This window comes from Dromiciops gliroides, chromosome 2 (genome assembly GCF_019393635.1).
Source record: "Dromiciops gliroides isolate mDroGli1 chromosome 2, mDroGli1.pri, whole genome shotgun sequence".
Lineage (NCBI taxonomy): Eukaryota > Metazoa > Chordata > Mammalia > Microbiotheria > Microbiotheriidae > Dromiciops > Dromiciops gliroides.
Window position 1 is genome coordinate 13,386,155 of NC_057862.1, and position 22,614 is coordinate 13,408,768.

Here is a 22,614-nt window from a genome sequence, read left to right on the forward strand (position 1 = left end):
CTGAAGGAGAGAATGAGGCTGGTGACCTTGCACAGCCCTCCCTCACTTCAATCCTATTCAGTGCAAGTCATGACATCACCTCTTTGGAAATGAAGGACAAACACGAACAGCTATTTCCATTTAGATTTTTTTTGGTGGGGGGGAGGAGGGAGAGGAATCTGTATGGGCTCTCACCTTGAATGGGGGCTTTCAATTAGCTGGAATCTTGTTTGCTGAGAGAGAGGAGGAAAGAGTACAAAATCAACAGAGGATTAGCATTTCATCTAGAGGGATAGCAGGGAGATGGGGCTCCCCACCAAGAATTCAGGTTCCCTAGGAGGAGATGGAAGGCCTCCAAGGATCTGGGATTGCTAAGGAGAGAATCGGCCACTAGGTGGTACTGTGGATAGAACTCTGAGCCTGAAGTTAGGAAGACCCAAGTTCAAATTTGGCTTCAGACTCTAGCTTTGTGACCCTGGCAAGTCACTTAACCCTATTTGCCTCAGTTTCCCCATCTGAAAAGTAAGCTGGGGTCGCAGAGTAGGGCATGACTGAAAAACAAGGAGAGAATCGGCTCTTTTCAGGTTGGTGCATTTAATAAGGTAAGTCAGTTGACCAGGGTCGCCTAGTTCCTGAGAACCTATAGTAGCCTTCAAACTCAGGTCTTCCTGTCTCCCAGGCCTGCCCGTTATGGGCTGCAGGCCATCCTCACTCAGCCACCAGTGATCTTGATACATCCTGCGTTACCCGTGCTCCTTCCACCCCCCTCACAAAGCTCCAGTGACTCGAGGTTCCCTCCAGGATCACATGTCAGTTCCTCTCTCTGCACTGGCCCTCCCAGCCTCTCCAGCCTTCTTCCACCTTTAGTCTTTCAACAACCGCCGCAAGCTGGAGCTCTCTGCTGTTCCTTAGACAAAAGAATCCACCTCCTGACCCAGTGTCCCTTCCTGTCCCCCACACCTGGCACTGTCTCCCTCCTGGTCTCTGCCTTATAAATACTCCAGGGAGATTGGGTACCATCGAGGAAGTAGATGCCATTTGGGCGTCTGCTGGGTGAGGCGGCTTCTGTGATTCCAGGGGACCTTGTACCTGTAGAAACGTCAATGTTTATTTAGTGGAATTCTTGCCTGGAATACACAATAGAATTTGGTTAGTTACATTAGTGTTTTATTATAGAATATATAATTATATGTAATTAATAATGAGCAATAAACAATACATGCCATACATTTATATTAGTTATGTATTGTGTATAAGATACATTACATATAATTAATTATAGATCATAATATACACAATACATAATCATATATAATAAACAATTATTTATTAGATATAACATATAATTATATAATTAATTGTTGGGTTTAGGTCATTTCATTCGTGTCTGACTCTATACCCCATTTGGCAAAGATACTGGACTGGTTTGCCATTTTCTTCTCTAGCTCATTTTATAGATAAGGAAACTGAGGCAGGGACAGCTAGGTGGTGCAGGGGATAGAGCACTGGTCCTGGATTCAGGAGGACCTGAGTTCAAATCCGACCTCAGATACTTAACACTTACTAGCTGTATGACCCTGGGCAAGTCACTTAACCCCAATTGCCTCACCAAAAAAAAAAAAAAAGGAAACTGAGGCAAACAGGGTTAATTGAATTAATGGTCGAGCAGCTAGTAAGTATCAGAGGCTAGATTTGAACTTAGGAAGAGACACTCTATCCACTGTACCGCCTAACTGCCCTATGTCATGAATTATTAATTAGTAATTATAAATACTATAGTCTTTATCTAGTTCTGTTGTACACAGAATTAATATATTTGGACAGGTGCTCCCTCTGTGGTGGGCACTGTGTTCATAAGCACTGGGGTTACAAAGGACAGCAAAAACTCCTGCCCACACCACTGTGATTGCTGAGATAACATGCAACTAGCTATGAATATACCAAGTACATATGAGGTAAATGGGTGATCATCTTAGTGGAAAGACACTAATTACCACTGGGGGGAACTGAGAAAGATCTCTTGTGAGACGTGCAATTGGAGCTGAAGAAGGCTGGGAAAGTTAGGAGGCAGGGGCAGGAATGAGGGCATACCAGGGACAGGGGATGGCTATTGCAAAGACACGGAGGTGGGAGATGACATGTCATGTGTGAGCAAGAACAAAGAGGCCAGGGTCTCAGGGTGAGGGAATGTGGAGGAGGGGCTACAGTATAAGATGACTGGAAAGGTAGAAAATGGCCGGGCTGTGAAGGCAAGTCCTCCTTTGTTTTCCCTTGGGAATTGGGACATATCTTAAGAACTGACCCAAGTCACTTGTACCTAGCATTCCATCTGGTGCATCCTGAGTCATTTCTTAGCATGGTCTTATGCTCGCCATTGTGTTGCTGTCAGAAGGCAGTGGCTCCTTTTTTGAATGTATCCCTTGGATGAAATCCCCTTCAGTGCCCTTTCTGAGTTCTTCTCATCCTTCAAGGCTCCACTTAGGTTTCATCTAAGAGCCTTGGTGCCATCTTCAGGGTCTAGAAGTCTGGCCTATGCCCTTCATTTAATGAGGGAAGAAACTGAGGTAGAGAAAAAAGGGATGTGACTTGTCCAAGGTCACCAGAAAACCTTGGGAGAAGAGGTTCTTTCCACATTGAAAACGATTTATTCTGTACTTAACAAACACCAGTGGACATCTCTGTCTACACAGTAGAGAGAGAGAGAGAGAGAGAGAGAGAGAGAGAATTGTCCATGAAGCTGCCACCTCCCATTCAGGAAACTGATTTTTCCTTTTATATGTATAAGAATGAACATGGAATTGAGGGCCGACCTGCGTGGCCCATTCCATTCTGACTCTCTGTCCTCTTCTGTGCATTTTTAGATGATTCACTCACCTTTCTTTCTTTTTTGGGGGGGCGGGGTGTGTGACTGACACAGGCTATCAGCAGACTCCCCCACCCCCCAAGTTAAAAAACCCCAGAGGTCTCGTAGGAGCTATGCCCAGTGATGCCCAGCTGATGCCTTTGCTGCCTGTATCTGCAAAGGGATGCGCATTCTGCACCTCAAGCCCATGGCCTCTCAGTATATGTGTGGGGGAGGAGGCTCTGCTTTCTGTAGGAGCCGGTGAGGCCTCGTGGGCTAAGGAGGCCAGAGTCGTGTCTTTCTCCTATCAGGCCCCTACCAGAGACTCTTCTGGCCTTCTCTGATGTCCCCTTTTCCACTGGGCATCTCTACTTTAGTGCTCAATTACAGGCCCAGTTTGCTGTTGCTTGGGTGTGCTAGTGGGATCAAATCCTCTGGTACTAATTAATTGTACGTAACAGGAAAAGGGAATCAGGCCTGGGTCTGGATTTCATGACTGTGGGGAATTCCCAGATGGGGAACCCCCCCCCTCCAGTACAGGTTGGCACGTTCTCTGAAACGTATAGGCCTAGGAAGTTGCCTAGAAGTTCACTGCTGGGACTTGGCTGCTGCCCCAGGGAACCCCAGATTTTCCTAAAGAGCCGCCCCTCAAATCTGCTACCTGATTAGCACAATGACTAATGGCATTCTGCTTGATAACGAAGTAGAAAACCAAGGAGGGACAGCATGTCCTTTGGGAGGTTGGCAGGCAGCCCGATTTGGCAGCCGGCCTTTGGCCAAATAAAAGCTCACATCTGCATGGCTTGATATTGTACTGAGCACGCTCCTCCTGACCGATGAAATCAGTACACAGACTGTAATCTCCATATGAGAGATGGGGAAACTGAGGCCAGGAGAATGGAAGTGAAGAATCAGGGGTCTCATGTTGGTAATCCAGGCCTGCGCCTTTCCCACGGTGCCCATTTCCATCTTGGAACTGAAACTCTACTAGATGGGGGCAGACCCAGCCTTCCTTCATGTGATTCGCTCTTACCAATCATCTCATCCTGCATCTGAGGTCATTAGCAGCCACTGACATAGATTAAGAACAACAATGATGACAACAACATTGAGTGGCACAATAAGCTTGCTGGCCAAGGGCTCCCCCATGGAGCTGGCCAATTGGAAGAACCCTGGTGCTCAGCGTGGCAGTCAGTGCAGAGAATGGCTGTGAGGACCTTGTACTAGCTGCTGTGGAAGGAGCGTTACTGCGATTGAGCGATGGCGGGGCTGCCTGGCGTGTATGTAGCAGTCAGGGTTCGGCTTGGTCTTCTTGATCAGTGCTATCTTACTGACTTGTGGCCAAGCCACAGTGGTGAGATTGTGGTGGCCAGATCCTGTCCAGCTGAATCCAGAATAGGAGAGATCTGCGAAATGTAAAGTCAAATGTAAAACTGGAGTTAAGAAATTGACTTTAAATGCACATAATGTACTAAATATGGCTAGATTGCAATTTGTGTGGAAAAGGTCTGGGGGGTTTCAGTGAACCCCAGGGTCCGTTTAAGTCAACAGGGTCATATGGTGGCCAACGAATATAATGTCATCTTAGACTGCAGTGAAAGAATAATGAAATAGCCAATTACTAAAATTGGGGAGATCCCATCTTTCCCCCCCTGTCCTATTTCCTTGTCCAATCCCTCAAGGACAGGGCTGATGGGAGAAAGGATTAACATTCTCCTCATTCTGGATATTGTTCTTCCACCCAACTAGCCCAGGCTTGGGTGGTTGGGGGTTATAATAAAGTTCATTAGAATAGGTCCAGTTCCTCATTGTAATATTCATTCTCTCATTAATTGTTGCCCAGTCAGAACTGATTGCCATCCTCAGGAACACCCACCTTTCTAAGGGCATAGAAGCCAGTCACCGCCGATTGTTTTTGGCATTTGAGAGTACCACTGATCTCTTTTTATGAAAATGCTGGCATTATTAATAAAGTGACTAATTACCCAGAAATTATGTCTCTTGAACTTTTAAAATGTCAAAATAATAATAATCACTCTTAATCCTAGTGCCTTTTGTTTGTTAGTTATTTCCTATTTCTTTTCTTGGTTGCTTGTTTGTATGTAGTGATTTGCATGTTGTCACCCCACCACCACCTCCCCATCCCCCACCCCTTGAGAGCAGGGCCTGTCTTTGACCTTTCTTCATATCCCTGGTGGCACATAGTAGGACCTTAATAAATGCTTACACACTGACCAAGTGGAGAGGTGGTATGCTCACTGTACTCTGCACACATCTGATGACATTTGGGACAATCGTCTTCATTTCTGGGGACCACATTTTTTTTTTTTTTTAGTGAGGCAGTTGGGGTTAAGTGACTTGCCCAGGGTCACACAGCTAGTAAGTGTTAAGTGTGTGAGGCCGGATTTGAACTCAGGTACTCCTGACTCCAGGGCCGGTGCTCTATCCACTGTGCCACCTAGCTGCCCAAATGTTTTTTCATTGTCTTTTTTGTTTGTTTGTTTGTTTGTTTTGTTTTTTTGTTGGGGCAATGGGGATTAAGTGACTTGCCCAGGGTCACACAGCTAGTAAGCATCAGGTGTCTAAGGCCGGATTTGAACTCAGGTACTCCTGAATCCTGAATCCAGGGCCAGTGCTTTATCCACTGCGCCACCTAGCCGTCTGAGGACCACATTTTGTAAAGGATGCTATTAGATTGGGGTCTGCAGAAGGGCAACCCCATAGCGAAAGGGTTAAAGTATCAATCAGTAACAAGCATTTATTACACACCTACTATGCCCTTATAAAGGCTGAAATGATACAGTGCCTGCCCTCAATGAGCTTCCTTTTGTGTGTGTGTGTGGGGGGCAATGAGGGTTTAGTGACTTGCCCAGGGTGACACAGCTAATAGGCGTCAAGTGTCTGAGGCCGGATTTGAACTCAGGTCCTCTTGAATCCAGGGCTGGTGCTTTATCCACTGCACCACCTAGCTGCTTGACCTCCCCCACCATTCCCCCAAGCTTCCATTCTTTATGGAAGGAGACATGAATTCCAAGTTGTCACCCAAGAGCTTGCTGGGACAAAACAAGGTGCTTAGATGTATTTTGCCAAATATACCAAATTCTAGGTGAGTATAAACCTTGTCCTTTTTCAAGTATAGACCTAAGTGGTGTAAAGGCCTAAAATTCTAGCTATGGAGTCTAAAATCTAATGAGTGGTCACCTTAAATTAGAAAATGTATAGCACCAATCTTTAGGCATTAAGTATTTATTAAAGTATATTAGGGGTTAGTAAAGAGAAACACGTGGATAAAGTATCCCTATTCTGCCTGTCCCTGCTGCCTCTGCCACCAAGCCCAAGTCCGGACACGAAAAGGCCTTGCTTCCCCCAGAACCCTCCTGTGAAACAGGAAATAGGGCCGTCCACACACAGAGCTCCAAGCTAATTGGCTGGTAACACTGATTGACAGCTACCCACAGACCGAAGATACAACTTCCGGACTCTGAAGTCACATGTTTTCTTTTCATGGCCAGAGCTTACAATGTCCCTCCTAGCAGGGGGTGTCTTTCCAGTTCTCACAGTGGGATGATAATAAAAGGGCAGCTAGGTGGCAAATGCATAAAGTACTAGACCTGGAGATAGGAAGACCCATCTTTATGAGTTCATATCTGTCCCCAGACACTTACTAGCTGTGTGACCCTGTTTGCCTCAATTTGCTCATCTGTAAAATGGTCTGGAAAAGGAAATGGCAAACATCTCCAGTATCTTTGCCAAGAAGACCTCAAATAGGGTCCCTAAGAGTCTGGAATGACTGAGCAACAACAAAAATTGATGATGATAACAATATCATTTATATAGTGCTGTGATATTTTTAAAAGAGCTTTGGATCCTCATAATAACCCTGTGACATTAGCAGTATTAGTATTATTACTCCATTTTACAGATGGGGACACTGAGGCAGACAGGTCTTACTCAGGATCACATAGGTAGTAAGTGTCTCAGGCCAGATTTGAACTCAGATATGATCAGTTTAGTACTCTACCTTGAGGCCAACTAGCTGCCCTCCCCTAGTTGGAGGGTGAGGGGATCAGAGGGGAAGGATTTGAAGATGGAACAGTGGCCTGGTGCATCTGGGTGGGGGTAGAGGCTGGATTGAAGAGTAGAATGAAGATGGCTTGGATAGACATCATGGTGGGTCTGAGTTGGCACCCTAAGCTTCATTGCCTTATGTTAGTTCCTTGGTCTACTGAGGAAACCAAAGGTGCCACTTCTAAGGGGCTTCCCAGAGTAAGGCAAACATATAATCATTTACCAACAGGAATGAGTGGCTCTAAGATGGGGTAGAAAATGTACAAACAAACTAATGACTAGAGGAAGGATGGAAACAAGCATTGATTAGATGCTTACTGTGTGCCAGGCATTGTGCTAAAAACTCTTTAAAAATAGGATCTCATTTGATCCTCACAACAACTCGGGGAGACAGGTGACAGTTTTTGTTGTTGTTGTTTGTTTTTTTAATAAAACAATTGGTTTACTAAACAATTTCCTGTTTTAAGCTTACTCTTCTTGTTCATTCATTCATTCATTTATTTGTTTAATTACTTATTTGTTTTTGCTTACTAGTGTTTTATTTTCCCAGTTACATGTAAAGATAGTTTTCAGCATTCAGTTTCGTAAGGTTTTGGATTCCAAATTTTTCTCCTTCCCCAAGACAGCAACCAATCTGATGTAAGTTATACAGTACAATTATGTTAAACATAGTTCCACATTGGTCATATTGTGAAAGAAGAATCAGAACACAAGGGGAAAATCTCAAAAAAGAAAAAACAACAAAAATGAAAATAGTCTGCTTTGATCTGCATTTAACCTCCACAGTTCTTTTTCTGGATGTGGAGAGAATTTTCCATCATGAGTCCTTTGGAATTGCCTTGGATCATTGTATTGCTGAGAAGAGGAAAGTCGATCACAGTTGATCATCACACAATGTTGCTGTTACTGTGTACAGTGTTCTCCTGGTTCTGCTCACTTCACTCAGCATCAGTCTACTTAAGTCTTTCCAGGTTTTTCCGAAATCTGCCTGTTCATCATTTCTTATAGCACAAGAGTATTCCATCACATTCATAGACCACAATTGATGGGCATCCCCACCAGTTATTTGCACCACAAAAAGAGCTGCTATAAATATTTTTGTACATGTTGGTTTTTCTCCCTTTTTATGATTTCTTTGGGATATAGACCTAGTAGTGGTATTACTGGGTCAAAGAGTATGTATGGCTTTATAGCCCTTTTGGCATAACTCCAAATTGCTCTCCAGAATGGATGGGTCAGTTCACAACTCCACCAACAATGCATGCGTGTTTCAATTTTCTCACATCTCCAGTATTTATCATTTTTCTTTTCTGTCCTATTAGCCAGTTTATAAGTATGAGGTATTAGGGAGGTGTTTTGATCCCCATTTTACAGTTGGGACAAACCGAGGCAGACAGAAGTTAAGTGACTTAGCCAACTAGGTCCCTCAGCTAGGAAGTATCTGGATTTGAAGTCTAGGCCCAGGGCTCTCTCCATGGCACCTCTGAAATGCCTCCTGAGTTGACAACAGATCTGTTAATAGGACTATAATCAATCCTTTCCCTTGAATCAGTATAGCCTTTTAAAAAAATTGACACTTTAAAAAACATTCTTGAAATATTGAAAATATTCTTAAAAAGTTGAATCTTTTTAGTGGTTGGCAGATGAGTCACTTGAAGACTGTTTCCCAGAAGGTATGACTAAAAGGAAGCCATTTGTTCATCATGACCCTTTGCCTCTTTTTCTTAAAGGTTTTAGACTTCTTTTTATTTTATTATTTTCCAGTTACATGTCAAGATAGTTTTCGACATTAGTTTTAATAAGATTTTGAGTTCCAAATTTTTCTCCTTCCCTCCCTTCTCTCCTCCCTCCCCAAGACAGAGAGCACCTAATATAGGTTATACATGTACAATCACATTAAACATATTTCTGCATTAGTCATGTTGAAAAAGAAGAATCAGAACACAAGGGAAAATATCAAAAAAAGAAAAATTTAAAAACCAAAAAGTATAAACAGTATGGTTTAATCTTCATTCAGAATCCACAGTTATTTTTTTTGAATGTGGAGAACATTTTCCATCATGAGTTCTTTGGAATTGTCTTGGATCATTGCACTGTTGAGAAGAGTCAAGTCTATCACAGTTGATCATCATACAATATTTCTGTTACTGTGTACAATGTTCTCCTGGTTCTGTTCACTTCACTCAGCATCAGTCCACTTAAGTCTTTCCAGGTTTTTCTGAAATCTGCCTGCTCATAGTTTCTTTTTATTTAAAAAAATTGTTTTTAGTTGACTCTTTTTATTAACATATATGCTTTTACTTGTCTTCTGGCTTGTTGAAGCAGTAGGAGACACAACACTTGCCCCAATAATGTCTGTCAAAATGGCTGGTCATAAAGACTCCAGCACCACATTGGTCAGAAGGGCACTCTCGTTGAAGGTGGCTGATCTTGCCATTCTCATCAACCTTATAGTACTTCAGAACAGCAAGCTTAACCTTTTTTCTCTTATGTTTTTTCTTTTTCGGAGGGGTGTAAGACTTCTTTCTCTTCTTGGTACCACTCCTAAGTCTCAGAACAAGATGAAGCATAGACTCCTTCTGAATGTTGTAGTCAGACAAAGTCCATCCATCTTCCAGTTGCTTGCTGGCAAAAATCAATCTTTGTTGATCAGGGGGAATACCTTCCTTATCTTGTGTCTTTGCCTTGACATTTTCAATAGTATTGGATGGTTTGACCTCAAGGGTGATGGTCTTCCCCATCAGGATCTTCATGAAAATTTGCATTGTGCCACTGGGTCCACCCGTTGATGGCAGATCGGAAAGAGAGCCTGCTCATCGTTTTTTACAGCACAGTAGTGTTCCATTACATTCATAGACTACAACTTGTTCAGCCATTCCCCGATGGATGAGCATTCCCTCAATGTCCAATTCTTTGCCACCACAAAGATTTTTGTATGCGTGGGTCCTTTTCCCTCTCCTGTGATCTCTTTGGGATACAGACCTAGCAGTGGTATTACTGATGACCCTTTGCCTCTTAAAGGGAAGTGTGCCCCGATTCCTTGAAATTCCTTCCAGCCTCGTCCAACCACATAAGACTTCTTTCCTGCTTTCTCTCTTCTTTACAATTGTTTGTGTTGTGTTGCTTTCTCTGGGGACCTTTCAGACTGTTTGTTCTGTTTTGTGTTTATGTAGTTGCTAAATACATTAGGGTGGGCTTTAATAAAAACACCTTTAAACATTTTTTCAATGAACAAACATCTGTCTTTCCAAGCACAGCCTTTGCCCCTGAACTCTCCCTAAGTTAAGTGTTAAAAGCAAAATCTTCCTGTTATGCATGGGCTAAAAGCCTGGGGCCTGTGGGTAAGCATGGAGAGGTGGGACATGTCTCTGAATCTGGCTGTGCAACATACTGAGATAGGAAGGCAGAAAGGAAAAATCCCTTCCCTCCAGGAGCTTATATTCTGCTGGATTAATTAGATTCTCTATATGCTTGAGAGTTCCTTATTGTTACCAGTAAATCAATGAACATTTATTTATTTATTTTCATTCATTCATTCATTCATTCGTTCATTCATTTATTTATTTTGGGTGGGCAATGGGGGTTAAGTGACTTGCCCAGGGTCACTCACACAGCTAGTAAGTGTTAAGTGTCTGAGGCTAGATTTGAACTCAGGTCCTCCTGAATCCAGGGCCGGAGCTTTATCCACGGCGCCACCTAGCTGCCAAGTGAGCATTTATTAATCCCCTACCTGTCTGGTCGTTGAGGTTACATGGACAAAAATGGGACAGCTGGCTCCCTCTTTGTGCTTATATTCCCATGGAGCAGACACACCGGCACATATTTATGTTGATAACAGTTACTAAGCAGAAAGCATATACAATGTAACCTGACAGAGGAGGGGAAGGGAAGGAAGCTCTCAGGTGTCACATTGGATGGGGACAGGCCTCCTGCTGAAAGGGATACCTTAGTTGAGCCTTGAAGGATTCCAGGTATTCCAGAGGTAGAGATGAGGAGAGGATGTGGGAGACTGTGTCCTGCTAGTGAGCCTCTTCTGCAGAGGAAAGAAGTCTAGTGTTCTGAGTTCGGTTTTTTGATAAAATGGTTTTCTTTTGTCTTTTTCTTCGTACTCATGTTACCCTACCTTCCCCTAAGATGAACCAGGAGTCATTATGCTGTAGTTACTGCCACCTTAAAAAGTGCTGCTAGAAATATTTGGGTATATGGGGAACCTTTCTTTCTCTTAGGATTCTTTGAAGTGTTTGCCCATCAGTGGGATCTCAGGGTCAGAGCATCTGGACCTTTAGTCACTTCTTTTGTGGTTATGACTCCAAATTGCCTCCGGAGTAGTCAGGGCTGTGAACTTGGCTCCTTCCACAAAGCATTTGTGTGCCTGGCTTTCCACAGCCCTTCCAACGCTGACTGTTCTCTTTTGTCATGTTATCTGATTTGCTACCAACTTTTCATATTATAACAGCTGGGCCTGAATTCAAGTCGTCTGAATTGCTCCCCACTGCCTCACTGATGCTGCTTACTATCTTGGGTGGTTACATTATTGACAAATTAAGTGACATGGTTGATTATTATTATTGTCATTGTCGTCGTCATCATCATCATCATGGTGGCAATGGGGTTAAGTGACAGTAAGTGTCTGAGGCTGGATTTGAACTCAAGTCCTCCTGACTTCAGGGCTGGTGTTCTATCTATTGCACCACCTAGCTGCCTCCCATAGTTATTTTATATAATACTAATGATAATGGCAGTTAACATTCAGAGAGTTTTGCAAAGCACTTATGATCTCATCTGGGTCTTACATTCATTCCCTGGGGGCAGGTGTCACAGTATTAGCCCCATTTTACAGATGAGAAAACTGAAATTCCAGTTGAGACTTGGCCAGCATCGCCCAGCTAGGAAGTATGAGGCAGCACTTGAACTGGCATTTTCCTGATTCCAAATCCATTCTTCCCTCCATTTTTTCCCCATGTTGCCTCTTTCTGAGTGTCAATGTCAAGCTCTCTTTAGTTCCAGTTGTAGTTGTCACTGATAAGAACAAGGCAGTTCATTCACTTAAAAAGAATCACAACAAACCAGCTATTTTAGGAGCCTCTCAAAGTGCCTAGAATATACCAGAAAAGGGGGAGAACCTGGTGTTCTGTATAAGAGTAAGCTGAATGTCTTACCTGTGAGGTTTGGTTTTGGGGACAAGTTCCTTTCTAAAAGTCCAGTGGGCATTTGCAGCAGGGTGTGTCCTCATGGCTAGAATAGCAGCCTCAGAGTCGGAAAAACTTGGGTTCAAGTCCTTAATCTGATACTCACCAGCTGTGGGACCCTGGACGAGTCACTTTGCCCTTCTCTAAAACAAGCCTTAGTAGAACTGTTGTCTGTCTGCATTCATGGAGAGGTTTCATACTGGGAACTCTGAATACTGATGACATCACAGGTTTAGACCAACAGCCCAAAGCCATTCTTTTTTTTTCTGATTTTTTTTTTTTTTTAGTGAGGCAATTGTGGTTAAGTGACTTGCCCAGGGTCACACAGCTAGTAAGTGTTAAGTGTCTGAGGCTGGATTTGAACTCAGGTCCTCCTGACTCCAGGGCCAGTGCTCTATCCACTGCGCCACCTAGTTGCCGCCTTTCTGATTTTTTTGAATGAGTGTTTAGGAGGTAGGCAGCTAAGTGGTACAGTGTATAGAGCGCCAGGCCTGGAGTCAGGAAGGCTCATCTTCATGTTCCATTTTGACTTTAGACACTTCCTAGCTATGTGACCCTGGGTAAACACTAATCTTTTGGGCCTCAGTTTCCTCCACTGCAAAATGAAAGCATGAGAATAGATCAAAGCTTCTTAAACTGTGGGTTGCAACCCCATATGGAGTCATGTAACTGAATGTGGGGGCTGTGAAAAATTTGGCAACCGTAAAAAGTTATGTATACCTATTTTATATACCTGTATATCCAAGGTTGCGTAAACATTTCTCAGCCAAAAAGGGGTCGAGAGTGGAAAAAGTTTAAGAATCCCTGAACTAGTTGACTGTTAAGGTCTTCCAGCTTTAAATGCATGAGTCTAACCTTCCTGAGATTCAGTTTCCTTATCTGAACAGTGGGTATATTTGGGCCTCTCTCACAGGGTTGTTGTGAGATTCAAATGACAAAACAGATATAAAGTGTTTTGCAAACCTTAACCACTGAGTAAATGCCAGTTGTTATTACTGTGTTTCTGTGAGCAAGCTTCTAGCCTCAGAATCTTGCTTTGCAAAGAGAAGATGATAACCCCTATAGTAAGACCACATAGGTCAAGCATTTTGCATTTCCTAAATGACTATTTAAATATGAAACTTGACAATTATTGTTGTTAGTTTCCTTGGGTCAGTGCTGGTTTAATTCAATCAGTCAACATTTATTATAGCCCCCCCCTTTTTTTTTTTGCAGGGCAGTAAGGGTTAAGTGACTTGTCCAAGGTCACACAGCTAGTAAGTGTTAAGTATCTGAGGCTGGATTTCAACTCAGGTCCTCCTGAATCCAGGGCTGGTGCTGTATCTACTGTGCCACCTAGCTGCGCCCTCAGTCAACATTTATTAAGCACCTACTATGTGCCAGACACTCTGCTAGGTGCTGGAGATAGAAAAATACACCAAAGACAGCCCTTGGTCCCAGGGAGCTTACCATCTAATGGATAAAGCTCTTCATTTGGTCTCTCTTCCATTTCCTTCCAGATTGGCCTCACTTTCCCTGGCTTGCTCTCCACTGGGAGGCCTTCGATAACCCAGGGTAACATCTAAGAATCGATGACAGCTTAGCTGGAGCTGGAGTGAACAACAGAAAATAGAGGTAAGAGCAAAGAGGCCTAGCAAGAGCTGGGAACAGTGCAGGTGCCCTCTGTGGCATGGCAAACCCAGCTGGGGTCCCTGAGCGTAATGGGATATTATTTGTCTGTAAGAGGTGACTGAAGAATTCAGAGAGGCTGAGAAGACTTGGGTGAACTGATGCAGAATAAAGGAAGCTAACTCGGGGAAGCAGTATACATGGTAATTGTAACAATGTAAACGGAACCAGAAAATGAAACTGAGTACTTTGTGATCCCTGGGGTCTCAACTTGGCCCTGGAGAAGAGTCAAGAAAATTAACCTTAACTCTTTTCTTTGCAGAAGGGAGGGGTGGAGTAAAGTGGAGAAGGAAGGAGGGCTTTGTGGGTGGGGAATTTTGCATAGAACAAACTGTACTGCTTGGGGGGGGGGGGAGGAGAGAAATACTTTTGGAAAGGGAGGTAATCAGTCAGAAGATCATAGATTTAGAGCTAAAATCAGCACTCTGATTCTGTTAATGAAGAAATGGAGGTGAAGAGGTGAATTCCCCAGAGCTACAAAGTTGTTGATTGTTCTGAGGCAGGATTTGAATTCAGATCCTCCTATAGCATCTGTGATTTCTCAGAGGCTATCTAGTACAACCCATTCATTTTACAGGTGAGAAAATGAATCAGTCCACCAAGAGACATTTATAAAGCACCTACTATGTGCCAGGCACTGTGTTATGCACTGGAAACCTAGAGAGGTTAAGAACTTTCTCAGGGTCACACAGATAGTGAGAGAGATAGGATTTGAACCCAAGTCCTCTTACTCCAAATCCAATGCTTTTCCTGTTATACCATAATGCCTTTGATATTTATGCTAAATAATAGACTTAATTAAAAATATAAATGAGTAGATAGCAACAAAACTATGAATAAAAGGGGGGAAAATCCACACAATATAATTACTCCGTTTGAAAAAATAGTGCTTTTAAGCTCCCCCTTTCCCTCCCCTCCCTCCTTCCTCCCCCATCCCATTTCAGCTCTTGGATCTTGAGAGGGGGGGCAGTGGTGTGTGTGTGTGGGGGGGGAGTAGAGGGAGTTGATCCTTTTTCTTTCTCTATGGTGGTGTTTTTGTTGTTTTTTTTTTTACAGTTTGCATTTTAAAGTGACAAGCCGTTTCCTTGATTTGACTAAATGTGATTCAATTTAATTTTCCTTTGCCCTTTATGTTCTGTTTCTATTTCTTGCTTCTGAGTGCTCGAGGAAGTCAGGGTGGAGATTGTGTGTTAACATGAGGGCATCGACCTTCCTCTTCCCTCAGCCCTCAAGGATGAGGCTGGACATGGGCAAGTCTTGGGTTGGCAGATATTTTTTCCCCCCAGAAGCTTTAAAAATTATCTTTTCTCCTGACAGCAGATTCTTGCCCTCTTTAAAATGATCCTCCCGTCCTGGTTTCCCCTTTCTCAAGACTCTTAGTCTATTCTGTTGTTGGGGAGGAGGGACAGGGGCAGGATTTGAGATGGATGGTTTAGCCCTAGTATAGCCACCCACAGAACCATTTATCTTCTCTTGGGACCTGGAGGAAGTGGCTCTGCAGACTTGTGTCTCTCCCCTCCCCCTGACCCCTCCCCCAAAGCAGGAAGCCATATTAGCTGTTCTTTCTTGGGTCACTTATCTTTTTCTTTTTAATATTTATTTTTGTCTCTCAATTACATGTTAAAACAATTTTGAGTTCCAAATTACCCCCCACCCTTTTGGTAGCTATCAGATAGAGGTTATGCATGTGAAATCATGTAAAAACATTTCCATATTAGTCATTTTCTAGAAGAAGACTCAAATAAAAGAAAAAGAATGAAAGAAAGTGAAAAATAGCCTGCTTCAGTCTGTGTTCCATCTATATCAGTTCTTTCTTTGGAGGTGGATAGTCTGCTTCATCATTAAGTCCTTTTGGATTGTGCTGGATCATTGTATTGCTGAGAATAGCTAAGTCATTCATAGTTCTTCATCATTACAATATTGCTCTTACTGTGTACGATGTTCTGATTCTGCTCACTTTACTTTGCATCAGTTTGTGTTAAGTCTTTCTGGGTTTTACTGAAACCATCCTGCTTGTCATTTCTTATAGCACAATAATATTCCACGACACTCATATACCACTTTACAAAATAAGTGACTTAGTCTATCTCAAATATTAGGTCACTTGTGATGTATTGGATCAATGATTTGGCCTTACCTATTAGACTTTTTTTCCCAAGGAGAGCAAGCAGATCAAACTCATTCACACTAAAGTGTAAGTGACTGACTGTCTGTTCTGGGATATTTGTATTTTAAAACAGGGATTGGTTAAACAGAGTTAGGAGTGAATCTCTTAAAGGTAGCATTTCAGATGAGGTGAGAAAATGGTGGGAAAATGCCACACTAAATGAGAATAGAAAAGGTATTTGGTGGGGAGGCAGCCCCCACCCCCTTATTTAACTTAGCATGGTTTCCTGCTCTTACACTGTCTCGAGAGGCCTTTCATCTCTGCCTCTGATCCGTTCATTGGCTTTTGATGAATTCTGTTCAGGTTTGGCATTTTGGCCATGTCTTGACTGGACTTCTATATGAAGAAGCATGAAGCCAGCCCTTGAGAGTTCATTCAAGCCACTTTCTTGAGTGCTGGACTAGCCAGCCCATGTCCTTTCTCAGTTATAGCCCTCCCCTCCTCTGATTTTTTTAGCTAGCTCCCTTTTTGTGTGTGGTCTTTCCCCATTAGAGTGGAAATTTCTTGAGGGCAGGGACTTTTAAACTTGTATTTGTATTCCCTGTGGCAGCTAGGTGGCGCCATAGTGTACAGAGAGCCAGACCTAGTGTCAGGAAGACATCTTCCTGAATTCAAATGTGGTGGTTGGTACTAGCTGTGCAACCCTGGGCAAGTAACTTAACCCTAGTTGCCTCATTTGTAAAATGAGCTGGAGAAGGAAATAGCAGAGCACTCCAGTATCTCTGCCAAGAAAACCCCAAGTGGGACCACAAGAGTTGTACATGACTGGAAGAAAATAATTATTAATAATGAGCTTCTTGGGGAGACCCAGATCGGTTTCAGTCCCTCTCTCCTCCTCACCCCAGAAAGTCCAGTTCTTGAGGAACTTTATCTGGTTTGGGACCAGCCCAGGTGTACAGTAGAGATGGGAGATAGAGTCTTTTGTCTAGCTCATTGAAGGACTGATGGGAGTAAACCACACCTAGATGATGGACTTTGCCTTCAGCAACTTAGGCTCAAGGCTTTTGCACACTTCCCCCTTATGCCATAGGTAGAGAATTTGGACCACTCTCAAGTCATGTCAACCAATGGAACTGAGTGATGCTAACCAGTTAGCTTTGATCAATATAGAGTGACCCACCTCTGTCAAAAGAGGATAAAAGCCAAGACCACCCAAGGGTCAGGGGTCACCATCTTCTTGGCATTCTTGGCTCCCTGGACCCGATGTTGCTTGGTGTGTGCTCTTAGACCACAGTAGGTTTGTAGGCCATATGCTCTCTCTGAGAGATGACATGGAGCTGGGGCTTTTCTGTTTGTGTTAACTGCCACATAGTCAGTACTTTATTAATATATCATATTAATCAATAAATGCTTACTGCCAAAATGGGTGCAATAGCCATTAATGTATAAGTAGAAATAATAATTTAAAAACCCAGCTAAGTACAATAATTAAAAAAAACACAGTTTGGCAAACCTCGAAAGGTATTTTGAATCCCGAAACTTCTGATTTTGATCTTTAAATCAATCTGGGTAAGAATCTCTGTGTTTGTATGTCTAAGCCTATCTCTTAAGTTTTCATATGCCTCTTTACGCCTCTTTCTGTCTAAGTATTTGGGGAATTTTACTCCCAGTCTGATTTGGCTTTCTAAGCACAAACAGGGAGAGAAGGGGAAAAGCCTTTTTGAGAAGATTTGAGGCTTTTGCCTTAACAAACCAAGCTCAAATCTTTTTACAGATTAAATTGATAAGATTCTGTTAGGTTTTCTGTGTAGAAAGGGTGATTTTAAGTTACATATGATGGGAGCAGCTAGGTGGCACAGTGGATAAAGCACTGGCCCTGGATTCAGGAGAACCTGAGTTCAAATACAGCCTCAGCCACTTGACACTTATTAGCTGTGTGACCCTGGACAAGTCATTTAACCGTCATGGCCCGGCCCCCCTGCTCTCCCCCCAAGTTACATATAATGGAGAATGACACAGTAAGATATATGAACCCCCAAAGAGCCCCCTTAGGCAAAAAACTTATAAAATGGGATAAGAGCACTTTACTAGTCAAAGCAGGAATGAAAGAAGCAGCTTATTAAACTCTGTTGTTACACCTGGTATAAAACTTATTTTAACTTCTCAGGGGAACATTTGTGGCATAAGTAGGGTTCTTTTAATTATCAAACACGGAGGGATTTAGAATTAGTCATGCGGTTCATCACTCCCAATGAATTGTTTTATTGGTGTCTCTGAAGCAAATTAACGGACCGGTTGACCATGCGTGGGAACACTTACCCAACTTCTCCCTCAGCCTCCCCAACTCGAGCTGTGTCAGATGGGCTTCCACCTTCCCAATTTGCCGCAACTCCTCTGGCATCTCACAGGACTCATCTTCCTCTTCTCTTCCCTTTTTCAAACCCCCGCTCCATGTATTTCATGTTTTACCTATCCTACTCCCTCTGTCCCCACCCCCTGTCCACTTGCTGTATTTCCCCCTCTTCCCAATTCTCTAGCTGTGACACCCTGCTCCACCTCTGCTACTGAGCTCCTGGAGGCAGCGGCCCCGCCCCTTTCTTCAGCCTCCATTTCCCTCCCAGAGGCTGAGGCTCAGCCCACTCCTGAAGTGGCCTCACCTGTTCTTCTTGCCTTGGCTGAGACAATATCTCAGATTCCACCTACTCCTCACCGTGCTATTTGGGTGGAGGTGCTGGATCCCTGTGCTGTCATTGTGCCCTGCCACTGCCACCCCCATGGCTTCAATAGCCCCTTGTATCCTGGAAATCAATCACAACTGGGAATCTAGTTTTCAAGAGAAAAGAGAAACCACGTACATGGAAAAAAGATTTCCCTAAATTTGATGAAGATCCAGCAACAGTTATAAGCCATTTTCAAGTAATCTTTAGGAGATTCCAGGAAACTTGAGGTGATGTAACAGATCTCATGCAAATGATATTTTCCCCAGGAGAAAGAGCAGACATTATAGAAACTGCAAATTCCTTAGTAGCTACAAGGAAGGCAGCTTACACTCTGACCTTTAGAAGGTCCTAACTAGGACCCCAATTTCCCTGAGCATTTTAATAAATTAAAAGAGGCAAGAGAAACATTATTAAAAGCAATGGAATTAGGTGCTTGCAGAACATAATTTGCAAAAATTTCCAGGCACAACTCAGGAAGTTAAGGTCCTTGAATAGATTTTATGATAGATTATGAAAGAGTGCGAAGCAATATACTGGATAAGATCCATTAAATCCTAGAGATGCACATTTCATTTGTTGTTATTTTGTAAGTCAATCTTTACCAGAAATAAAGAGGTTTTTTGAAAGGCAATGTCCAGGATGGAATACCTCTGAGCACAGAAAGAATAAAAGAAATTGTGTCATATGTATATGAGGGGAATGAAAGGGAAGAGAGAGAAAAAAGAAAAAGAGAGAAAGTAGAGAAGGAAGTACAAAAGAGACTTACTTAAGAAAAAAGGAAAGAAAATAGAAAATAGAAGAGAAACTTAAGCGGAATAAAGAGGTGCAAAACAAGGGTCAAGTGCTAACCACCACAACCCCTGAGGAAACAAACACAATCCAAAGTATTTTAACTCCTGTACAAGAAACATCTAGAGGGGCAGCTAGGTGGCGCAGTGGATAGAGTACTGGCTCTGGAGTCAGGAGGACCTGAGTTCAAATCCAGCCTCAGATACTTGACACTGACTAACTGTGTGACCCTGGGCAAGTCACTTAACCCGATTGCCTCACCAAAAGAAAGAAACAAACAAATATCTAGGAACCTAGTTCAGGTGGCTGAGACTCGCCACCAGCCTTCACGAATTTGTTACTGCTGCAAAAGGCAAGGGCATATTTTGCAGGAGTGTAGAACAATACAGTGAGACCATAGACAAATGAAATTTGTTGACTTTAGAAGCGTTTCACTAAGAGAAAAACTTGCCAGTATACACTATGGAAAAAGAATATATTGAGGATTATATAGACTTAGCTTATAAATAAGGGATTCATGGACAGATTACATTGATTCCTGCGGTAATGTGATTTTAATTATTAATATTGTTAGAGATTGTGTAGTCATGAATAATGCTAATCATTCAAAATTATCATTTACCTTATATGTGATTATAATTATATATTTGTAATATTATTTGGAATTGTTGTATGCTGTAACTATATCCTGAGTCAAGAAGCAAATTCACATTCTTTGCTATCATCATTATCCTTGATTGTTAATTATTGGAATTTAGTATTTAAGACGTTATGGGTCTATTAATTGATATTATTCTGAGTCTGACTACCAGGTATAATTATTGGCGTATTGAGCTAATGAGCCATGGTGCCAGCAACCTTAAGGGGTTTTACATGTATGAATCACAGGTGGGGGATTGTCATGGGAAAGGCTGGGAGAATGACTTTAGCAAGGGCTGAGGTAGGATTCTCCTGACTTAATTTCCCCAATATGACTCATGGAGTGGAAATATATCCCAACTAGCAAACTTTGAGCCTGACTCGGTACTCTAGGCTGTCTGAAAACTTTTGCCTAGAACTGCCATGAAGTTTGGGAACGATTTATCCTCCCTTACTTTATAGTTTACTTACCTACTCTTTTGTAATCATCTCAGATGTCATATGATGAACACAGTATTGGATTTGGCCTTGACATCTGTTACCAGCTATGTTAGATTATTATTTATTTTTTTTGTGAGGCAATTGGGGTTAAGTGACTTGCCCAGGGTCACACAGCTAGTAAGTGTTAAGTGTCGAGGTCGAATTTGAACTCAGGTCCTCCTGACTCCAGGGCCGGTGCTCTATCCACTGTGCCACCTAGCTACCCCCATGTTAGATTCTTTAATTTCTCATAATGGCATGGGCATAATTAGGCAAATGACGCAAAGAGTGATGAAACCAGGATATGAATCTTTTTCTTAGTTAATATCACAATGGTCTTAGTCCTGTATTAAAGAAGGTTATATCAGCATAACTTGTGGACTCCTTTGCAAATGCCTTAAAGAGACATCCGCTTTTATAAGAGGTTATTGCTACCGAAGCTAATCTGACAACTTTTATTTGATTTTGATTTTGTATTGGAGTATATCTTATAAAATTCTTTAGTGAGAATCTCATCCTCCAGATGGGAGATTGAAATAATGTTAAGTAAAAAAAAATTGGGTCCTAATTTTTTTGTTTGTTTGTATGTGAGTTTTGTATGTAACAACAGGATAACCATAATTGTCAAATCTCTAAAAGGTCCCAAATTCCATTAGACTTAAGTTCTTGAGCTAACTTTCATTGTTTGATTTGGTTATTGACAAAGTTATTTGAAGTTGTGTTAAGATCAGTTTTGTAGGAGATTTTCCAGCTGAGGAAGGATCTGAAGAACCCGGGAAAGACTTCTCTGCAATCACACCTGAGATCACCCCTGGAATGCAGAGCTGCATCAAGATGATGTCCCAAGAATCATTTGTAGGAGATGAAACTTGCAGAGACTTAAGTGGACATTTTCTTTTTTTTTTCCCCTTTGCTCTGTGGGATACACTGTTTGTAAGACCTGCCTCCTAAAGGGGACTGCCCCCTTTAGTTCTGTCAATGCGTCGCTCAGTTTTTTTTTTCTTTTATTCCCCTTCACATTGTTAACTATCATAGTTAAGAACCCTTTGCAAATTATTTGTATTATTAACTTGATTCACTGAGGAAACATAGTTCCTCAATTAATCATATGGGGGATTGTGAGAAAATAATAATGAGCTTCTTGGGGGGATCCAGATCAGTTTCAGTTCTTCTCTCCCCCCTTACCCTAGAAAGTCCAGTTCTTGAGGAACTTTATCTGGTTTGGGACCAGCCCAGGTGTACAGTAGAGATGGGAGATAGAGTCTTTTGTCTAGCTCATTGAAGGACTGATGGGAGTAAACTACACCTAGATGATGGCCTTTGCTTTCAGCAACTTAGGCTCAAGGCTTTTGCACACTTCCCCCTTATGCCATAGGTAGAGCTCATTTGAATTTGGACCACTCTCAAGTCACGTCAACCAGTGGAACTGAGTGATGCTAACCAGTTAGCTTTGATCAATATAGAGTGACCCACCTCTGTCAAAAGAGGATAAAAGCCAAGACCACCCAAGGGTCAGGGGTCACCATCTTCTTGGCATTCTTGGCTCCCTGGACCCGATGTTGCTTGGTGTGTGCTCTTAGACCACAGTAGGTTTGTAGGCCATATGCTCTCTCTGAGAGATGACATGGAGCTGGGGCTTTTCTGTTTGTGTTAACTGCCATGTGATCAGTACTTTATTAATATATCATATTAATCAATAAATGCTTACTGCCAAAATGGGTGCAATAGCTATTAATGTATAAGTAGAAATAATATTTAAAAACCCTGTTAAGTACAATAATTTAAAAACACATGACTGGGGCAGCTAGGTGGCGCAGTGGATAAAGCACCGGTCCTGGATTCAGGAGTACCTGAGTTCAAATCCGGCCTCAGACACTTGACACTTACTAGCTGTGTGACCCTGGGCAAGTCACTTAAGTCCCATTGCCCCACAAAAAACCCAAAAAAACCAAACCAAACAAAAAACAACACATGACTGAAAATGACTGAACAAGTATTTCCAGTGCTTTGCAGATTGCATAGCCCAGTGTAATTGCACTGCCTATCTCTCCGTCCATCCATCCATTCATCATTCTACAGCCTATAGAGTAGCTGGTGTCTCCCTCCATGTCTGCCAAACTCAGTCACAGGTGA

At 42.5% G+C, this 22,614-nt stretch overlaps 2 protein-coding genes across 5 annotated transcripts in view; one reads left to right on the forward strand and one right to left on the reverse strand.

Annotated features, from left to right (window-relative positions):
* The window catches only part of LOC122740550 (phosphatidylcholine:ceramide cholinephosphotransferase 1), a 276,156-nt gene that overhangs the window by 72,168 nt on the left and 181,374 nt on the right, over positions 1-22,614 (forward strand). For all 4 annotated transcript variants that reach the window (XM_043982878.1, XM_043982877.1, XM_043982879.1 and 1 more), the window contains exon 2: positions 13,578-13,692. The gene's annotated coding sequence lies outside the window, so the exon portion shown is untranslated. The remainder of the gene's footprint in view (positions 1-13,577; positions 13,693-22,614) is intronic.
* On the reverse strand, positions 9,187-9,690 carry LOC122740552 (ubiquitin-40S ribosomal protein S27a-like). The gene has a single exon (XM_043982887.1). It carries the CDS (start codon positions 9,652-9,654, stop codon positions 9,187-9,189), a length of 468 nt encoding a protein of 155 aa, XP_043838822.1. The 5' UTR covers positions 9,655-9,690.